The following is a 20,775-nucleotide window of genomic DNA, read 5'->3' on the forward strand; positions in this document are numbered from 1 at the left end:
TTTCTGCTCCTATGATGCTGCTTGGCCTGCTGTGTTCATCCAGCTCTGCACCTTGTTGTCTCATGATTTCATACAAGTTGACAAAGGCTATAGGCATTGAATGTGTATTGAAGCCAGAAATGCCAATTTGTGGAATATATAATTGATAAACTTAGACTCTTCCCAGGCCCATTTGCTAGGATAACCACCCAACATATATTATGAGAGCAGCAGTCAAGTATAGCACTCACTGATACAGACTAAATGTCTGAGTTTAAGTTGTCAGAGAGAAAGACAATGCCAAGGGCAAGTTAAGTGTTTCTGCCAACTGAAGTGGAAAAGCACTTGTGACAGCACATGTGAAAGCAAGATATCCAGTTTTAAGTTGCTATTGATAGATTTTGGGCACTACTGGCATGGTTAAACAGAACATTTCTAAACATAACTCAAAATACTTGAGTGAATAGCCAGGACTTGTTAACATGCTTGTTGTCAAACAAAATGTTTGGGAAGTTGGAGACATGTGTTTGCCAGCTCTTCAAAGTGAAGCAGGTAGTTGCCAGACACTTGCATGTCAAGTAAGGAAGTGCATTTCAGGGGCAGGGTGAGAATCCTGGGGACAAAAATGCCTGTGGTTGCTCTGGACGAAACTAGAACTTAAAAAAAAACAACTTGCTTTACTGTCTCTCTTTTGGCGCTGTTTCTGGCAGGCACTTCCAGCTTAGGTTTCAAGTTATAATAGCAGAAGGGGCCCCAAGATATCATCACAGCCTAATGTGCATATTTAAAAAGGATCCTACTGGCTCCTGTTGCCTTTCTGCCTGCAATTTTAAACTGCAGTTGGCCAGTTTGGACTGAGAAAGAAGTGGGTAAATGCCTGTTCTATTATAGGTACAACTATTACAGCATAGATCATGAATATGAAAGAATAATCTCCACCTTCCTGAATATATCCAACTCTTAACAACACGCAAGGAGCTTGACACCATCCAGGACAAAGTAGCCCACTTGATGGCACCCCATCCACCACCTTAAATATTCATTCCTTCCACCACAGATGCACAGTTGAAGCAGAATGCACCATCTGCAAGTTACGCTGTAGTAACTCACCAAGGTTGCTTCAACAACACCTTCCAAACGCACGACCTCTACTAACTGAAAGGACAAGGGCAATGGATGCAAAGGAGCATTGTTACGATGTTGTATAGGATAATCATGAAATGGAAGGCAGGAAGTTGGAATTTGTTGGCAAAAATGATAGCGAGGAAAAGCAGTGTGTTGTCCCTTTAAAAGGTGTTTTTTTTTCCTGTGCTTAGAGATTTTTAAAATGTATGTGAGAGATAGTAAGAACTGCCACTGCTGGAGTCTGAGATAACACAGTGTGGAGCTGGAGGAACACAGCAGGCCAGGCAGCATCACAGAGCAGGAAAGCTGATGTTTTGAGTTGGGACCCTTCTTCAGAAATTGGGGAGGGGAAGGGGGTTCTGAAATAAATAGAGAGGGGGGGTTGGGCTGGGGAAGGTAGGTGGGATGGTGATAGGTGAGTGCAGGTAGGCAGTGGTGGGGATTGGTCAGTGAGGTGGGAGGAGTGGATAGGTGGGAGAGAAGACAGACAGGTCAAGGAGGCGGGAATGAGAGGGAGTGTTGGTCATGGGATGAGGCTGGGTGTGGGGAGATTTTGAAGCTAGTAAAGTTCACATTGAGACCACATTGGGTTGTAGGCTCCCAAGGCGGAATATGAGGTGCTGCTCCCCCAGTTTCCGGGTGGCATCATTGTGACACTGGAGGAGGCCCAGTACGTATGTGAGCAGCAGCTAGAGGGTGCCAGTACAGAAAGTTCCCAAAAATTGAAACGTTTATATTGAAAGGACAAACAGCTTTTTCTTTTACCAAGACAACAAATTTGGCCAATTAATTTAAACCAAACACTGAGATACAGACAGCTAATTGAATTTAAACACTGATGATGTTGACATCGAACCTATCCTACATAAGAAATATTATGATGTCATTATGGATATAAAGATGAAGGCATTTGGAAAATCAGGAAATAGCCAACTACCATCTGAGGGGACAACCAAACTTCAGCTGCAGTGAAAGCAAGTCCATCATCTGAGATACAAACCTGGCTTTCACATAAAATTATTGAGCTCTCTAAAAAGACCTATCAAAAGTATTTTAGCTCTAAGTCCTCACCGAAGATATTAAAGTGGAATAAAACATCCAAGAAAGCAGAATCAGTGGAAGAAAGGCATTTATGATGTGAAATCAACAGAAGGAAGATTGGAGATAAAGCGGAGAAGACACAGACTGTGCGAACTTGGAGAGATTAAGTTTTAATTTATTGTTTTATTAACTTGAGTTTGTACAAGTGGGACTTGGGTTTATTTGAACAGCATTCCAGTAGAATTTAGACCAGTTAGGAAGTAGTTAGTAGTCTAGAAGGGAATTGTTCAGTTTGTTAGTAATTCTGTTAATTTGTTCGTTGTTAGGGTTAAATAAATAAATTGTTTTTTGGTATTTGTAAGGTGGAGATTAGGGATTTTCTTTCTTTTAACCACGCTTTTAATAGATTGAGGGGAAAGACAAGCTTCTCTGGGTGTTTCAGGGGTAACTATTAGAAGTGAACATCAACTCCCATCATGACAGGTGGGGCTTGTGTTTTGGTTTAATTATCAGAGGGGTTTGACCATTCCCCTCTCCCGAACAGCACCAACACCTGCAAATTCCTTTCCAAGCCGCTCTCCATGCTGACTGGGAACTATATAGATGATGCTTCACTATTGCTAGGTCAAATTCCTGCAACTTGCTTCCTAACAATGCTATTGGTGTACCAAATCAGCAAACTATTAGGATTGAGGGCAGACACGTTCCCCAGGCCTGATGGCCTACATCCTAGAGTATTAAAGGAAGTGGTGGCAGAGATAGTGAATCCATTGGTTACAATATTCGAACATTCCCTGGACATGGGAAAGGTTCCAGTGAATTGGAAAAATTCTAATGTAAAGCCCCTATTCAAAAAGGGAGAGAGGCAAGCAATATGTGGGAAATTACAGACCAGTTAGCATAATATCTGTTGTTGGGCAACTCTCTTAATCAATTATCAAGGAAGCAATATCAGGACATTTGGAAAGTGAAAACACTATCTATCAGAGTCAGCATGATTTTATGAAGGGCAAATCATGTTTGATAATTTGCTAGAGTTCTTCGAAGATTAACAAGCAAAGTGGATAATGGGGATCTTGTAGATGTAATATATCTGGACTTTCGGAAGGTATTTGATAAGGTGCCGCACAAAAGGTTAATTCACAAGTTGGATAATATGGAATTAGGGGTAATTTATTAGCTTGGATAGGTGACTGGCTGATGGATGGAAGACAGAGTAGGCATGAATGGGTTTTTTTCTGGGCGGCAAGAAGTAACAAGTGGGTTACCACAGGGCTCAGTCCTTGGACTCCAGCGATTTACAATCTACATTAACGACTTGGATACAGGGATAGAAGGCACTATAGCCAAATTTGCAGATGACACAAAAATAGGCAGGACAGTAAATATCAATGAGGAAATAAGAATGTTACAAATGTTCATAGATATGTTAGGAGAGTAGGCCAAAGTCTGGCAGATGGAGTTTAATGTGGATAAGTGTGAGGGCGTGCATTTCGGTTGGAAAAACGGGAAGGTGACCTACTATCTAAATGGGGAAACACTTCAGGTACTCCAGTGCAGAAGAATCTGGGTGTCCTCATTCATGTCACAGAAAACTAAAACGCAGGCACAGCAGATAATAAAGAAAGTGAATGGAATGTTGGCTTTTATGGCTAAAGAAATGGAATATAAAAGGTAAGGAAGGGTTTTTGCAAATATACAAGCCATTGATGAGACTGCACCTGGAGTATTGTGCACAGTTTTGGTCCCTTATTTGAAGAAGGATGTGGTGACATTGGAGGCTGTTCAGAGGAGATTCACGAGATTGATCCCAGAGATGAGGGGTTTGTTGTATGAAGAGAGAGTTTAGGCCTACACTCTCTGGAATTTACAAGAATGAGGGGAGAGCAAATTGAGGTATTCAAGATGGTAAAAGATATAGATTAAATATACATGGAGTGGATGCTTCCTCTTGTGGGGCATTCTAGGACGAAAGGTCATAGTCTTAGGATGAGGGGTAGCAAATTTAAAACAGAGTTGAAGAGAAAATACTTCTCCCAAAGGGTTGTAAATCTGTGGAATTCACTACCCCAAGTGCAATGGATGCTGCGACAGTGAGTAATTTAAGGAGGAGTTAGACAGATTTTTAATTAGTAATGGGTTGAAGGGTTATAGGGAGAAGGCAGGAAAATGGGAGTGAGGAGTATATCAGCCCTGATCATATGGTGGAGCAGACTTGATGGGCTGAATGGCCTAATTCTGCCCTTACTTCTTATGAACTTATGAAATTCCAAATGGACTGCAGCAGTTTAAGAAGGCAGCGAAAGTAATTCGGGAGGGGAGTAAATGATAGCCTAGGCAGTGGTACCCAGATTCTGTGAATAAGAAAATTGGCTCCTTCAACATCTGGATTCTGTCAAGCTGGGCTGGGAGGAGATTTAATATAAGGCCCACTGAGCCTGGTTGGGCCCAAATATAGTAAGCATCAGCCACTTAGATACAATGTCAAAAATACTTACTTTAGTTGGCAGAAATGCAGTGTTACTGTCGCTACCCAACAATGCACTAAAGTTGGGAATAGGTCTATATTCTGGACATACTGCTCTAACACTCAACAGAATTTCCTTAAGCAGATCTTTTTGTTGTCCCCCAATGGAAAGATCTGTAAGAGTGACCATACATTCACTTGTCTGAACTACAATTTAAAATTTCCAGATGCATGACTGAAAGTTATTCTGTGAATCATTTGAATATCAGATGAAGCGCAGAAACCCAGCATCAACTAGTTTCTGAAGCTACTTTGGCTATATTGGACGAGTGGAGCTGAACCAATAATATAATGTGATAAAATTGCACTTTGGAGGAAAGACGTGAAACTTGACAGAGTTCAGAAAAGATTTATAAGGATGTTGTCAGGGTTGGAGGGTTTGAGCTATAGGGAGAGGCTGAATAGGCTGGGGCTATTTTTCCTGGAGCGTTGGATGCTGAGGGTGACCTTATAGAGGTTTATAAAATCATGAGGGGCAATGATAGGGTGAATAGCCAAGGTCTTTTCCATGGGTGGGGGAGTCCAAAACTAGAGGGCATAGGTTTAAGGTGAGAGGGGAAAGATTTAAAAAGGCCTATGGGGCAACTTTTTCATGCAGAAGTTGGTGTGTGTCTGGAATAAGCTGCCAAAGGAAGTGGTGGAGATTGGTACAATTACAACATTTAAAAGGCAGCTGGATGGGTAAATGAATAGGAAGGGTTTAGAAGGATATGCGCCAAATGCTGGCAAACAGGACTAGATTTATTTAGGATATCTTGTCGGCATGGACCAGTTGGACTGAAGGGTCTGTTTCCATGCTGTACAGCTCTATGACTCAATGACTAAACGTAAGGCCGGACTGGCATTTCTCAACATTATGTCAACCAAAATCTGTACAAAACTTCTTAAAAAGTAAACAGGGCAATATGATGAAAAACAAAAGGCCTGAACAAGTAAAGGTGTATAAAATAGTTCTGTATAATAAACATTTCTAACCATCTGCATGCATTGAAATTAACAGGCTAAAATACATGAAATTGTATGAAAGACAATATTAATATTTTAAATATTAAGGAGCTGAATATTGGGAAGATTACCCACATAGTAACATCAAGTGCAAAGAAATATAAACCTATGGATTGTTCACAAATGAAACCAGTGTATTGTTCATATTTTTACCATAGTTTTTTCCTCAAAGTTGGCAATAGAAAATATATCCGTTTTCCAAAATTACACAAATCATCTACATAAATCATGAGAAGTTACAAATGTTCAGGAACTACCTCGCTGCAGAAAAAGCATGTTGTTACTTTGAGATTAACATACAACAGAAATTTACAACTATTACAGCATTTTCAGCACAAGGAAATTGTCATGTATCTTGAGACGGACCAATAGTTTTAACACTTGTACCAACATTTTAATTTATTGGCCACAGATGACATATTTGAAGCTGACGCTGACAATTAACACTTCAACAACTGTGTTCATAGGTTAGGCTTGTTACAAAACAAAACTCATGTACTGCAAGAGAGTTTTAAGCATCACCGGACCCAAAACATTAACTCTGATTTTACTTCACAGATGCTGCCAGACCTGGTGAGCTTTTCCAGCAATTTCTGTTTTTGTTACTGTCAAACTGTATTTATTTTTGATACTTTGATAATTGGCAGAAAAACCAGAGTGAGCTTGGGTCAGATCATTTGATGCACAGTGGTTTCATGTTCTGGAATGCACTGCCTGACAAGGAAAGGAAACTAATGTAATAGTAACTGAAAAGAACATTTGATATTTAATTGAAAATAAAAATGTGTAGAATTATACAGGAAGAGAAGTGGTTGGGAACTAATTGGATATAGCTCCTTCAATGTTGGGGAAAGGGCTCCTGTGTTGTATGGTTCTAGTCTATTAACCATGCAGGGTTGTCACCACTTTAAATATAGATTTCAGATGGCGGGAGGCTAGGGGATACTGTAATTGTGCCTACACAAACAGATCTAATTGTCCCCATTTTACAGTCTTCACATTCTGTACTTATTTTTATATTTTCCACTATAACCTCATTCCATTTATAATGGATACAACCTATTAAATGTTTACAATATAACTACACTCTGAAAAGTGGTAGCTTTGCTATTAGGGTTTAGGATGTAATTACAATATGGTAAGTTTATGTAGGCTATTTTCATCATAAATTTAAACAGACGTATAGCTGAAAAAGTTGCATGAAGTATTTGCAGACATTGGATTTTTAATTTTTACAGAAAGAGGTGGAAAAATTGTGTTCCAGAATAATTTCAGAAATAAAAGCAAACTATTACAGATGCTAGAGATCTGAAATAAAAATGGAAAGTGCTGAAACAGCATCATTGGACTCAAAATGTTAACTCTGTTTCTCTCTCCACAGATGCTGAATTTCTTTAACACTTTCTAGTTTTATTATAAGGATATGTGACTCTCGATGGAGATTACATAGTAAGCACAAATTCAGAGAGGTTGGACACAAGCTACATTCTACTCAGAGACAAAGGTATATATTATTCCCTGGAGAGTTCTATTTCAGTATCAGAGATGTAGGTGGAAACCTGTGAAACTCCACAAAAATCTAATTTTTATTGGCTGTTGTACACATGTTGTATTTAATGCCTTAGATATCAAATGCCCAAGTTAACTTTGGAGTTACATTTACATTGTAATATTACAACACATTCAAGACGATAAAAAAGTGTTAACTTGGTATTAAAACACAGCAGTGTTCAGAACAACCAACTGTCAAGTAGTAAAGTCTATCAATATTATCAAAACATGTTTTTCAGTGACAAAACACTAGATCAGAGAAAACTATGCTGCTAAACTGTCCAAAAGGCACTATCTTGTTAAAATAAAGAACTAGCAGATTTTACAATAGAGATGTTTTACTTACCTAATATCAGAAATCACTGACTGTTTTATCAGTTAAAATATAAACTGACAAATTCCAAAGGTCTTTAAGGTGACAAGTAGTTATTGTGACATCACCAAATAAGTTAACTGACATTAAACACAGAAATGTGGATGCTGGAAATCTGAAACTAAAACAGAAATTGCTGGTGAAACTCAGCAGGTCTGGCAGTTTCTGTGAGAGAAAACAAGAGTTAACCTGAAAATTTAACTGCCTAGTGTTTGGATGTTCGAATCCTTATGCCAGATCTAATGGGTATGTACAAAATATTGTGCTATGGATGACACACAAGAGTGAAACACTGTTTTATGTTTCTCCCTTATGCATTTTTCATCTTAATTTTTTCTTTTTTTTAAATTCTTTTTTGTTATAAAGGATACCTTTGTTAATTATAGACAGCACAGAAGAGGACGATACATTGATAAGGTTCAACTAGAAGATTTGCAAATGTTCTAAAATCAATGAAAATAATTCAAAGGCTGTAGTATTTAAAAAAGATAACAGATTGAACAAAGTCTGGCGACTGTAAGGAAACTATTGAGGTCTGAGGCAATATGTGAACTTAGAAAGAATGACAGCAAGTTCCTGTAAGTAAAATATTTTTCACCTTGGTCACACTGTTTTCTTGTTATACATTTACTGTAAACTGATTGGACAGAAACATTTTTTGTTGGATATTCTGATGTTTCATAAGTCTTTGCAACAACAAAATAATGGAAAAAATTATCTAAAGACTAATTAGTCCAAATAAACTGACAACAGAACTTCTGCATAATTATTTGAGCTCCAAGGGAATCATCAATATAATTAGCAACTGTTTCAGAAAATTGCTAACGTGGACAAAGTCTGACTGGCCTCTTCAGGATCAGCTACTTTGCAGGAAAGTAGGCTTGTTCTCACACCATTTCTTGCACTGCCTGATGCAAGTAACTATACACAATGACAAGAAAAAAAAGCATTTTTATAATGAGATAAAAACATGTAGCAGTGAATATTTGTATTGATTAATAAATAAGATCTGGAGGGAAGCTCTTACGCTCAAAATCTACAAGAGTATTTCGAGTTAGGATGCTTAAAGTAAACTATTCTTAGCTAAGTAATGAGAATCTAGTGGCTTCACAACTTTTTATTGAGAGACATAGTAAAATAGGAAAACCAAAATCAGAAGTTAAAGAATAGATTTATTTTGCATACCAGGCAATATACATACAAAATCACATTAATACAGACTTTAGGAATCTGAGATAAAAACAGAAAATACTCGAAATACTCTGTAGATTTTGAGCGTAAGAGCTTCCCTCCAGATCTTACAATATTTTGGTTCTAGCGTAACATATTCATAGTTGAGTGACTCATTTAACCCATATGATGGCTTGGAATAAACTAGTTGTATGAAAATGTATTACGATGGTCATCTTCACAGCTGCAGCAATGCTATGTCTTGGTGGAAGCGATTACACAATAAGGCCACAAATTGTTCAAATTGCATTCAGAATTCTTTTCACTGCTAATTTTTCAGCAACTGAAATTCCTATATACAAACGTAATGTTGAAACAAAATTTTAAAAATCAGACAATTTTTTTAATAACGTGAGCAGTTTTTAATCTCCTTATCTAAGAAAGATACTCTGGTATTGGAAGCAGTGCAAAGAATATTCATTAGATTGATCCAGGTACGGAAGGATTTTCTTATGAGGAAAGGTTGAGTAGGTTGAGCCTGGACTCATTAGAGTTCAGAAGAATGAGAGGTGACCTGATTGAAACATATAAGATTCTTAGGGAACTTAACAGGGTAGAAACTGAGAAGTTGTTTTCCCTTAGAGGAGGGTCTAGAATAGTGAGCATAATCTCAGTAAGGCATTGTCCATTAATGGCAGAGATGAGGAGGAATTTCCTCTGAGGATAGTGAATCTGTGGAAATCTTTATTTGTGGAATGTACAGGCTCTTTCATTTAGTGCACTAAAGCAGAGATGTCTTTTTTTAATCAATAAGAGAATCAGGGTTATGGAGGAAAGATCGGAAAATGGAGCTAAGGATTATCAGTCAGCCATGATCACACTGAACATCAGAACAGACTCGATGGGGAAAATTGCTTATTTCTACGTTAGTCTAAGTGGTACTGATTTCCTCCCATCTTGAAATTCACCAAATCTCTTACGCACAATGCTGCCTTTCTTGAATGATGTGGAGTGTTGCCAAGGTATCAGTAATCATATAGCAACTAAGATCACCTACTGTATTTACGTGACACGGCTTTTGCTACATTTATCAGAATAAAGTCCCGAAATCTAAGGTCCACGTGAAGGCATTTCATAGACTTCCTCGTTGGACTACATGTCCCACTATATGGAGGACTATGCTAAACCATCCCTTTTGAGTGATATGAATTCTGACTGCTCACACTACTAAAGACTTGTTCTGTTTCTGATGTTCCCCACACAGATTCACTGGATCCCACCATAGCAAGGGCTATTGTCACTATTACCACAGTGCAATGGAGGTGCAGAGAAACAGAGAAGAACTAAATGTGCCAGCAAGCCCAAGACCAGCAGCAGACTCCAGCGACTGGGTGCCTGAGAGTATACGCCCATTGCATTGAGAACACCATATCATTTGCAGCTGACTTCATGAACAGAAAAAGATTCCATTCCATCAATATACAAGTCATCTGTGGTCATTGGTACCACATCTTAGAATGCCAGGTAATCTAGCTTTCCTGATGCCTATATGCCTGAGAAATCCCATGTTCCTGCGTATGGAATGAACCTCCTGAGGAAGTGGTGGATGTGGGTACAATTACAATGTTTAAAATACATTTTGATAGGTACATCAATAGGAAAGGTTTGGAGGGATATGAACCAGTAGTAGGCAGGTGGGGCTAGTTTAGCTTGGGACTATGTCCAACATGGACTAGTTGGAGCAAAGGATCTGTTTTGGTTCTGTATGGCTCTAGACTCAAAGTGTATTTAAATTGGCTACTTTCAAAACCTAAGTTTATTTGGGTTTGGGAGAAAGGTACCCAAAAGAGAAGGGATTCTTTATAAATTAACCTTGTTGCAACCATCCTTCCTCAACTAGGAGCCTAACAGTTCTGTCACATCTGGAACTTACCCAGGGCCTGTTCATAACAACGAGATCCCTGCACACCAAGAGACCTCTGGAGGTCCTTGCAATGGATTTTACAGTCCTTGATCCTTGTATTAATGGGACTGAGCATGTTCTTATCCTCATAAATGTTTTCACCAAGTTCATGCAGGCCATTCCCACATGACCAAAAGGGTTCATTTATTTCTAGAGTGATAATATGCAATTGATTTGACTGTTTCGGTGTTGTGTGTCAGATTCAGAGTGACCATGGGTGCAACTTCGAGAGCAAAGGAACTGTACAAAGTCTGTGTCATTGATTAAAGCTGCACCATTCCCTATCATTTACAGGCTAACAGAGTGTGAACAATTCACTCATACTCTGCATGACTATCACTCATGGGGAGGCGATGGCCTAGTGGTATTATCACTGGACTGTCAATCCAGATAACATCCTGGAGACCTGGGTTCAAATCCCACTATGGCAGATGGGGGAATTTGAATTCAATAAATATCTGAGATTAAGAATCTAATGATAACCGTGAATCCATTGCCGATTATTGGAAAAACCCATCTGGTTCACTAATGCCCTTTAGGGAAGGAAACGGCCATCCTTACCTGGTCTGGCCCATATGTGACTCCATTTCCACAGCAATGTGGTTGACTCTTAACTCCCCTACAGGCAATTAGGAATGCACAATAAATGCTGCCTAGCCAGCAATGCCTTCATCCCATTAATGAATAAAGGAAAAAAAAAATCTCCTGAGAGTAAACACAAGTAGCCCAAATATGTTTTAAGCTTATAGTAGCATCCCACATTCATGCACAGGCTTTTCTCCTTGCTACCTCTTCTTTGGACAAGACCCAGTCCTTCCTATGAACATTCTCCTTGAGCTCACCACACCTTTCATTGGAGATGGGCAGGTCAATGAGTGGATACCTGAGCTTCACACAAGGCTAAGCTAGGCATTCAAGATGGTTTCCAACAGGACTGAGAGGGAGAAGGAAAACATTGAATAACTGCAAGGCTGACAGCACTGCCTTTCCAAATGGCACAACAGTATCCCTCCATTGTCAGAACATTGGGGATCTGAATAAGATGCAGAATGAATGGGACCCTGAACTACACATTCACCAAGCAGCTGAAAACTGCCTATGTTAATGAACTGATAGTTGGATGGCATCCTCAGAAAATGGTTCACAGTGGGGAGTTGCTTCAGACCAGAAGTCTGATGGATGATGTGGAGGCAAATAGCTCAATCAGCAGTATTGCAGAACCTGAAGTCTTGGTGTGTGCTGGCTTGAGTGAAGTGGAGCCAAATCATGATGAGAAATCTTGCAGTGACCTGTGAGTTGTGAATTGAAGGGCTGCATCCTATGTGAGGAGACTTTCTCCTGTCCTGGAAAATGATACAAGGAAGACCTACCAAGAAGCAGAAACTGAGGCAGATTCAACGTAAGACTCCCAGAGACCTAACCAAGCTAAATCCCAATGTGAGTGATTCACCACCAGATCAGATGGAAGGTATCCGTACAGGTAAGAGGCTGAGAAGGTCCTTACAAGGAATGCTGGATATCACCTCATCCCTTATCACTTACCCAGTCGACTGGTGCAAGAAGCGATTGCTGCCACTAACATGGAAACAACCAGTGCACCCATCATGGCACAAGTGAACCTGCTAATCATGCAACTGCTTGGGAAATGTTATGTTGTGTTGCCAGGACTGCAAATCTCAAGAATTGTGTACCAAAGCAGCAGGTGGCAAAAGTGAGGGAAGGCACTGAGCAGGGCAGGCTGTATTGTCAAATGGACTCTTTCTGGAGGAAAAGGTGAGTTTGGGGGAGAAGGTCTCATAGGAAGAAGGATCAAACAAAGAATATTTTAATTTCACTGTGTTGCAATATTCAGCATTGGCAAATCTGATTTGTTCTGGTTTGCTGTCCCTTTGTTGGAACACTGTAGAAGAGTTTTCACCCCTGGACCAAGATGAGGATATATCTTGCATGGAGGAAGTGGACTGAAGATTTCCTTTCCCGTATTCTTTCTTTGTGGATTCAAAGTGGATTACTTCATGAAGTCTGACTTACTTAACCCATTACCATAAATGGATTTGCCATTTATGTAGTGATTATATGACCAGTGTACACAGGCTACCATGAACATTGAGTAGTTCCTTCACAGGAGGCAGTTTTGCGCTACAGCAATTATAAAATATTCTTTCGTTTTATGTTAAATAGCATGACTTTTTTGTATGTAATATGCTGCAAAATATAAAAGAAGGCATAATTAAGGAAGAATAAAATCCAAACCTTTAGATAAATCTTGCACCTCTCCAAAAGGAATTTCCATTTTAATGATGTCCTCTGCTCTTCTGTTAAACTGCAAAACTCATGGGTCTAGGAATTATAGCATGAGATGCACAGTTACAGTTTTGTAGTTTTAATTAACAGTAAATTTCCTCATAGTTATATGCCATAATTTAATACAATAAAGGTCATTCTCTCAATTACTCCCATGCAAGTAATTGGGTTTATTAGTGAATTTTTCAAAGGTGCTACAAGTCTTTGAAGCGCCAGAGAGAATAGGATAATGGATGGTGGGCTGTGAAGAGGATTAGATATTAAGTACTGTCATTTTCAATACTTTCAGCCGAGCTGCTGGCCATGGCCTCAATAATGGCTGGCCTAATGACTGTACTCCCTCATTGGAGTTAGATCATTGCAGGCAGGCTTCTAATTAGATCCTGCTGCCTGTTGTTGAGCACCATATTGGCTTGCATGGGGTGTGAGGTTTATTAGTGAATGTTTAGGTGCTGTGGCGAGCTAAATTATGCAACATTTGAGGCTGCTAGTACAGTTAGTAGAAAATAGTAATTGAAGATACATTCATTGATCTTGGCAACTCATGAGGTCACTAAACTTCCTGCAGCACTACTTTCAGGTCCTCAATGCTTTGACCTCCATTCAGTCTTTTGCCTTTGCCTTCTGAGCCTGTGTCATTCAAAGTCACTCATCTTCAAATTCCTTACAATAGTTTTAAGTTTGCAAGAGTGGGATAAAACATGAGTTGAAGGGTTGAGTACTAATTGTTGGTGTGGGATGGCGGTACAGTGAATAGAACAATAGGTTGTGGTGTGATTATTAGGGTACACCATTTGTTAACTAAATTCCCAAACTTGTTAACTCATAGATCATTACATTTCTTCCTGCATTGCGTCGTTATTCTTGAAGCTGCATTATTCGCACTGACACTGTTGTTGCTTGTTCCTAAGTAGCCTCAAATTAGAAAGAAATCTGGGTGTGATGGATCCTCAAGGGTAAGCAATTAAAACATTGAACCAAGTAAATTCTAGGTGAGGATCTGTAATTTGATACTTGACCTAGACAGATCCACAGTACTACAGTGCTGCACCTTTTACTGCAATTGCACAGATTTAATTGCAGTACATCTGCTTTATATCGCTTCTGTTGATGTAATGCAAATTAAACACATGAAGTTTTATATTTAGTTTCAGTGTTAGGTGTGAAATGAAAACAAAAAATGCTGTAATACGTAGCAGGCCATCCTTGGAAAAACAAATGTTTCAAATTGATGACCTTTCATCAAAACTGGGGAAATCATAAATGAAATTGGTTTCAAACCAGGACAAAGGCAAGGACATTGGGAGAGCTATCGCCAAATAACTTTTCTTTTTGGAAATGAATCTGGTTTACTAAGTAATAAGAACATGGTTTAGGTATAAATTAGATTCTCATCCCTTTTTAGAGTAATTGAAATTTAAATCAGAACAATGAAAAATATATTAGGTGTAAAATTATTTTTTAAAAGCATAACTATTTTCATACATATACAGAAATATCATTTTCTGTTGAAAGTCAAATATCAAATCTACTTTTGTGTAAAAACACAATATTCTATGTGTGGGGAATGGCTACAGTTAAAAGTATTCCACAATGCAGCCTGGTTAATATTAAATCTTTCCCATTTGAGCAAGGAAATGAGTTACATTGCTGTTTACAAAACGTTCACGTGCATAATTTCAGAATTACAGCTTTTAAAAAAACTTCTAGTTATGTTTTTAGTTGCATTGAGTGTTTAAGTATTCTATAAAATGCTTACTATGTCCATAAAACAATTTATTGTCATTGTATTAGAAAAAAATGACGATAAATTATTACTCAGAAGCCAGCATACAAAGAATACTGACCACTAGTGGGCAGTAGTGGAATTGGAAATGTCCTAATAAATGTTCTGGAATTTGAAAAATAGTCCAAGCTACTGGTGATGTACTTTTTAATGTATACATTACTAGTCGGCTGGATATAATTCCGAACCTTATCTGATATACATGCAGTTAATGCAAATTTTATGACTAACATAATTTTATATTATCAATCATTTAAAACTTATTCATGGAACTTTCTAAAGAAACCACATTACAAATAGCAACAATTATGACTAGCCATCTGTATGTTCTTTGTTTAATTTCTCATATATGGATAGTATAACTTGTAGATACACCTGCAATAGAGTGATTGAACCAGCACAACATTTACTTAAGGGCTGCAGTTTTCTTTCCTTCTATTAGATAACTTTAATAACATGAATGTTAATTAATTAAATTCATTAATGTGAATTAATTTAAAAAGAGAGGGATATAATGAATTTGAAGCAGTTCAGAGGAAATTCGCCAAATTGATTCCAGAGTTTTAACATGAGGTGGGTAAGATTTAAAAAGGATCTGAGGGGCAGCTTTTTTCTTTTTTTTTTTTTACACAGAGCGTGGGGTGTATACAGAATCAGCTGCCAGAGGAATTCGTGGAGGCTGGTACTATTACAACGTTTAAAAGACATCTGGATGGGTAGATGAATAGGAAAGGTTTAGAGGGATATGGGCTAAATACTGGCAAATGGGACTAGGTCAGATTGGGATGTCTGGTCAGCGAGGCAGAATTGGACCGAAGGGTCTGTTTCAATGTTGTATGACTCTATGAATGAAATTCCTTGATTAAGGAATGTGACTGGCAGTGCAGTTGGGATCATCATCTTTAGTCTCTCAGTTATATGCAACACTGTAGCATTATGTTATCAGACTATATTTAACACATTCTGCGTTGGGTAACAATAGTGGCTCGGACTCCAATATAAAATAACTTCGTCTTTGTGGGAAAATTCTCATTTCAAAGTGGTCTTTACCCAGGAAAACTAGTAATAGCACGTTAAATCAAAATTACCTTAAAGGTTTGTTTTATGATATTGCTAACTAAATTTTATTATGAATTTATTATAAATACAAAGTTAAAAATCTAGACTTCAATAAGGACACTTGATATTCTTGTTTTAGCTATAATTTAAGATAGTAATATGTGCCTATACAAAACACAAATATTTTCTTATTATATACTTCTTTGACTTTTTAAAGATAGTGCAATCCTTTAATGATCCACAGAAAGAAAAGAAATTGCATTTTATTTGCTTTTCTGTATGGACGGTAACATATTTTTAAGTGCTATCCTATTTTCACAGGTACAGCAAAATTGAAAAGTTGAATTAGCTAACTGTGTTAAAATGAAATATCCACTCTGATTCTTAATTAATATAGAGCTGTTTTTAACTATGAAATGTGTAAATGCAATATTTTTGAAAGGAAACAGGCAAAACACAAATTTATTAAAGAAACAATCTACAAAATAAAGTCTTTAATTTTTACCTGCATCTATAAGAGGTTTTAAAAAATGACTTATTTCTTTCAGTTTTAATGCTACTGTTTTGAGTTTAGCCAATTTTTCTACATTACCGTTCTTTGTCTGTCCAGAGATGTAAAACTTCTGGATGGCGTGGCCAATGCAATTGAAGTTCATTGTTAATTTACATTGCAGTAAAGCAGTGATTCTCAAACTCTTTTGGTTAAAGGTTCCCTTCTCAAATAGATTAGCAATCAGAGATATTACGTCAACACCCCAACCCAATCTAAATTATAGTTCTATATAATTCTCAATATGAAAGTGCAGCATGTAGACAAAGTTTTGGGAATTTACTTAGTAGACAGATATTTACTTACAAATATTGACAAAACTGGTGGGCCCATGTCTCAAAAATTATGTTATTTCTCACAGTACATAGATAATCTCTACAGACCCCAATTTGTGAACCACTGGATATTAAAAAAGTGCATTCTACCAGTTGCTATATTGCAACTTTAATCAAAACTCCCATGTCCCAGCTACTTACTGTATAGCCAAGAGTTTTTTCAGCTGTGCTTCCTGATAAGTTACATGATTGAAGAGTACCAGTATGATCAGACACATCCACCCAGAAATCAAAACTGGTGATGATACTTGAGGGACTCAGTGTGCCAGATGAACAGGAAGGATTTGTGCATACATTCGAACCAACATCAATCAAAAATCTGCACCTGCCACTTTGATATACACAGAATTATGCATTTAGGATTCCCATTAAATATGGAACACAAAATAACTTTACAATTCTTGCTTACTGTTTAATTATGCACCCTGCTCCAGCCTGAACACTGTCATAATGAAACCTAATTAAAACATTAGGAACAGCGTATAATCTTTCAACTTGCCACTTTACAATGTTCTGGATTCAAAATCAAGTTATGCAATTTCAGATCATAATAATTTTTCCCATTTTTTGTTTTGCACAATTTTAACTAGCATTCTGGTTTCATAATTTCAGATCCTCCAGAGAGCACTGACACACCAGCTAACTTACATGGCGCTGAGCTCCTGAGCTGGAAAACAGGAAATAAACCCATTTAAAAAGCAGGGCATGTATAGGGTAAAGTGCCCTAGTTTGCATGAATATGGTCAACTTATCTCACTGTGCTAGGGAATCATGCAGCAATCAGGGTAGGATAAAATCAACAGGAGTTAAAACCTCCTGTCTAAGTATTGTCAGCATGTGTGTTGCAGGACTTTTTCAGTTGTGAAAAATGTTCCCCAATATTGGAAGCTTTTGGCCAAAATATTATTTGCTTTCTAGCATCATTTGAGTTTTTCCTTACTTTGTCATTTCTATTGAGAAGATACTTTCAAATTCAATATTGTTGATAAATTGCAAAATAAATCCTTGCATCCAGTAAACATTTGTTACCAAATTGTGACTACTCAACATAGAAAAATTATGCAAATATTATGTATATACACAATACATCTATTTTCTGTCAAGACTAAAGGTAAAACATGACTGTCATATGTTATGTACAGGACCACATAAAATTGTGCATCTTTAGTATACAAAATTAAAATTAGTGTAATTCTTACCATTTAGATTTTATTATCTTTGAATTGTCAGAATCAATGTTAAACATACTAATATAAGCATATATGATTCCATAGATAGGTTCTGCCTTGCCAACATTGTCCATTGGTTTATTTTTTAACTGCTGTACAGTGAAGACATCCACAATAGATTGTACTGCAAACATAAAATGAAAATAAGTAAATTATGGTGAAATAATTCCTGAGCAGTATAAAATGTTCCTCTTCTACAATAGTAAAAGGAGTGCACAATACAGAAGTGTAACAAGTCATATAGCTCAATAGATGAAAGAAAATGTCAGCTGCCATTAAATTTACTCTTTAAGATATCTATGTAATATGCAAACAAGAACCCTTCAAAAAAAAAGAAGTGTGCAAAAAGAGCCTTCATTGTACAGTTACTGCACAAATAAACAGTTGTATCAACTTGGGTGTTTCACATTTAATCATTGCCTAGGGTCCATAATTTTTTTTTATTAGCACATACCTTTTGTAATATGCTAGACCATGAGGAAAGCAGAAATTTGAATGTGGACATATTGTATCTTCAGAAGTGGTTAACATATGGAACTAGACAGGCTTACAGGGGTGGCAATGATGTAATGGTAATGTCACTGGACTAGTAATCTAGAGGCTCAGGTTAATTCTCCAGGGACATTTACTCCTAGGATAGCGGCTTGTGGAATTTAAATTCAATTAATAAATCTGGAATTAGAAGTTAGTCCACTGATAACTATTGTTAGTTGAAATCATGTCATGTAGATGAGTGGCTTGGATGGGAACTAACACTACCACTTGCAAGTTCCCTTCCAGGCCACTCACTGTCCTGACTCAGAAATATATTGTCATTCCTTCAGTGTTGCAGGGTCAAAATCCTGCCTACATTGTAAGTTGGATGTATTTTACTTAGAAAATCAGCCATACTTCTTTTTGAAACATGAAAACTTAAATCTGGTATGCCATTTTTAAGATGTTTGTGCATTGCTTCGAAGTATTGGAACTCCTAATGGCATTGTGGGTCAACCCACATCTGGTGGACTGCAGCAGTTCGAGACGGCAGCTCACCACCACCTTCTCATGGGTAATTAGGGATGGGGAAGAAATGCTGGCCAGTCAGTGATGCTCATGGCTCACGAGAATAAAAAAAGTTGTCATAAAAGCTCATCTGATTCACTAATGCCCTTTAGGGAAAGAAATCTGTCATTCTTACCTGGTCCAGTCTACATGTGACCCAAGACCTACAGCCATATAGTTGACTCTAAACGCCCTTGGAATTGTACTTAAATGTCACCCAGTTGTAACAAACCACTTTGAAACCGGAAAAGAAGAATTAAACCAGACAGACTACCTCACATCGACCTAGGCACTAGAAATGATAATGACAAACCTAGCCTGTCAATACTGCGAAGTCCACTTTACTAGCATCCGGGGCTCGTGCCAAAATGTAGAGAGCTATCCCATAGTCTAGTCAAGCAACAGCCTGACTTGGTCACTGAATCATACCTTATAGACAATGTCAAGGAAATACTGTCATTATCATTGGCTGTGTCCTCTCCCACTGGAAGTTAAAACCAGAGGTGGCGGTACAGTGATATACAGTCAGGACGGAGAAGTCCTGGGAATCCTCACTATTAAGCCAGATATGATGATGTCTTTTGGCATTAGGTCAAGCATGGGCAAGGAAACCCATGGACGGACCTCCTCAGCTGATGGATCAATACTCCTCCATGTTGAACATCAATTGGAGAAATAACTGAGGGCATCGGCACAGAAAGTCTTCAAGGTGGGGGACAATTTCCACCACCAAAAGTGGCTTGGTAGTAGTAGTGCTAGCCAAGCTGTCTGAGTCCTAAAGATGTAGTTGTTAAACTGGATCTGTGCCTGGTGATGAGGAAACCAACAAGAGGGACAACCTTACTTGACCTCCTCCTCATTTATCTACCGCAGAGTCACCTGTCCATGATAGTATCCAAAGGAACAACAACTGTACAGGCCTTGTGGAGATTTCAACTTGCTAAAGTTACAACACAGAGCTATTTGCATGACAAACAGCAGAAGCACCATGTAATAGACAGAGCTAAGTGATCCCTCAGCCATCAAATCAGATCTAAGCTCTACATTCCTGCCACTTTCAGCCATGAATGGTGGCATACAATTAAAACAGCCAACAGGAGGTGGAGGCAAATACACCCAAGATCCTTAGACAGCACGTTCATATCCACAACCACTTCCATCTAGAAGGGCAAGAGCAGCAGATACATGGGAACACCACCACCTGAAAGTTTCCCTCGAAGACACTCACCATCCTGACTTGGAAATAATATCATTATTCCTTCACTGTTGCTGGATCAAAATCCTGGCTTTCCCTTGCTGATGGCATTGTGGGTCAACCCACAGTGCTTCAAGAAGGCAGCTCACCACCACCTTCTCAAGGGCAACCAGGGACGGGCAATAAATACAGACCAGTCAGACATGCCCACATCCCACAAATGAATAAAAAAAAACTTGCATCTTCAATGATGAGGAAGTCCAGCACAGCAATTCAAAAAACAGGTCAGAAGCTTTGCAACTATCTTCAATCACAAGTGCCAAGTGGAAGATCCATCTCAACCTCCTCCTTAGGCTCCTACTTCATAAAATGCTAGGCCTCAGCCGATTTACATCCACATGATGTCAAGAAACAGCTAAAGGCATTGGATACTGATAAAACTGTGGGCCCTAGCAAAATCCCAGCAACAGTATTGATAATTTGTGATCCAAAATTAACCTTGCCCCCTAGCTAAGTGGTTCCAGTACAGCTACAACACTGGT

General features: G+C 38.2%; 1 protein-coding gene across 1 annotated transcript in view; it reads right to left on the reverse strand.

Moving 5' to 3' along the window:
* Positions 1–8,411: 8,411 nt before the first annotated feature.
* Positions 8,412–20,775, reverse strand: part of meiob (meiosis specific with OB-fold) — a 48,855-nt gene continuing 36,491 nt past the window's right edge. The window contains exons 11-14 of the mRNA XM_020529601.2: positions 17,968–18,121; positions 16,910–17,099; positions 12,988–13,074; positions 8,412–8,522 (exon numbers count right to left, since the gene is read on the reverse strand). Coding sequence (XP_020385190.1) covers positions 8,412–8,522; positions 12,988–13,074; positions 16,910–17,099; positions 17,968–18,121 — 542 coding nt within the window. The remainder of the gene's footprint in view (positions 8,523–12,987; positions 13,075–16,909; positions 17,100–17,967; positions 18,122–20,775) is intronic.

Source organism: Rhincodon typus, chromosome 21, assembly GCF_021869965.1.
Source record: "Rhincodon typus isolate 14 chromosome 21, sRhiTyp1.1, whole genome shotgun sequence".
Lineage (NCBI taxonomy): Eukaryota > Metazoa > Chordata > Chondrichthyes > Orectolobiformes > Rhincodontidae > Rhincodon > Rhincodon typus.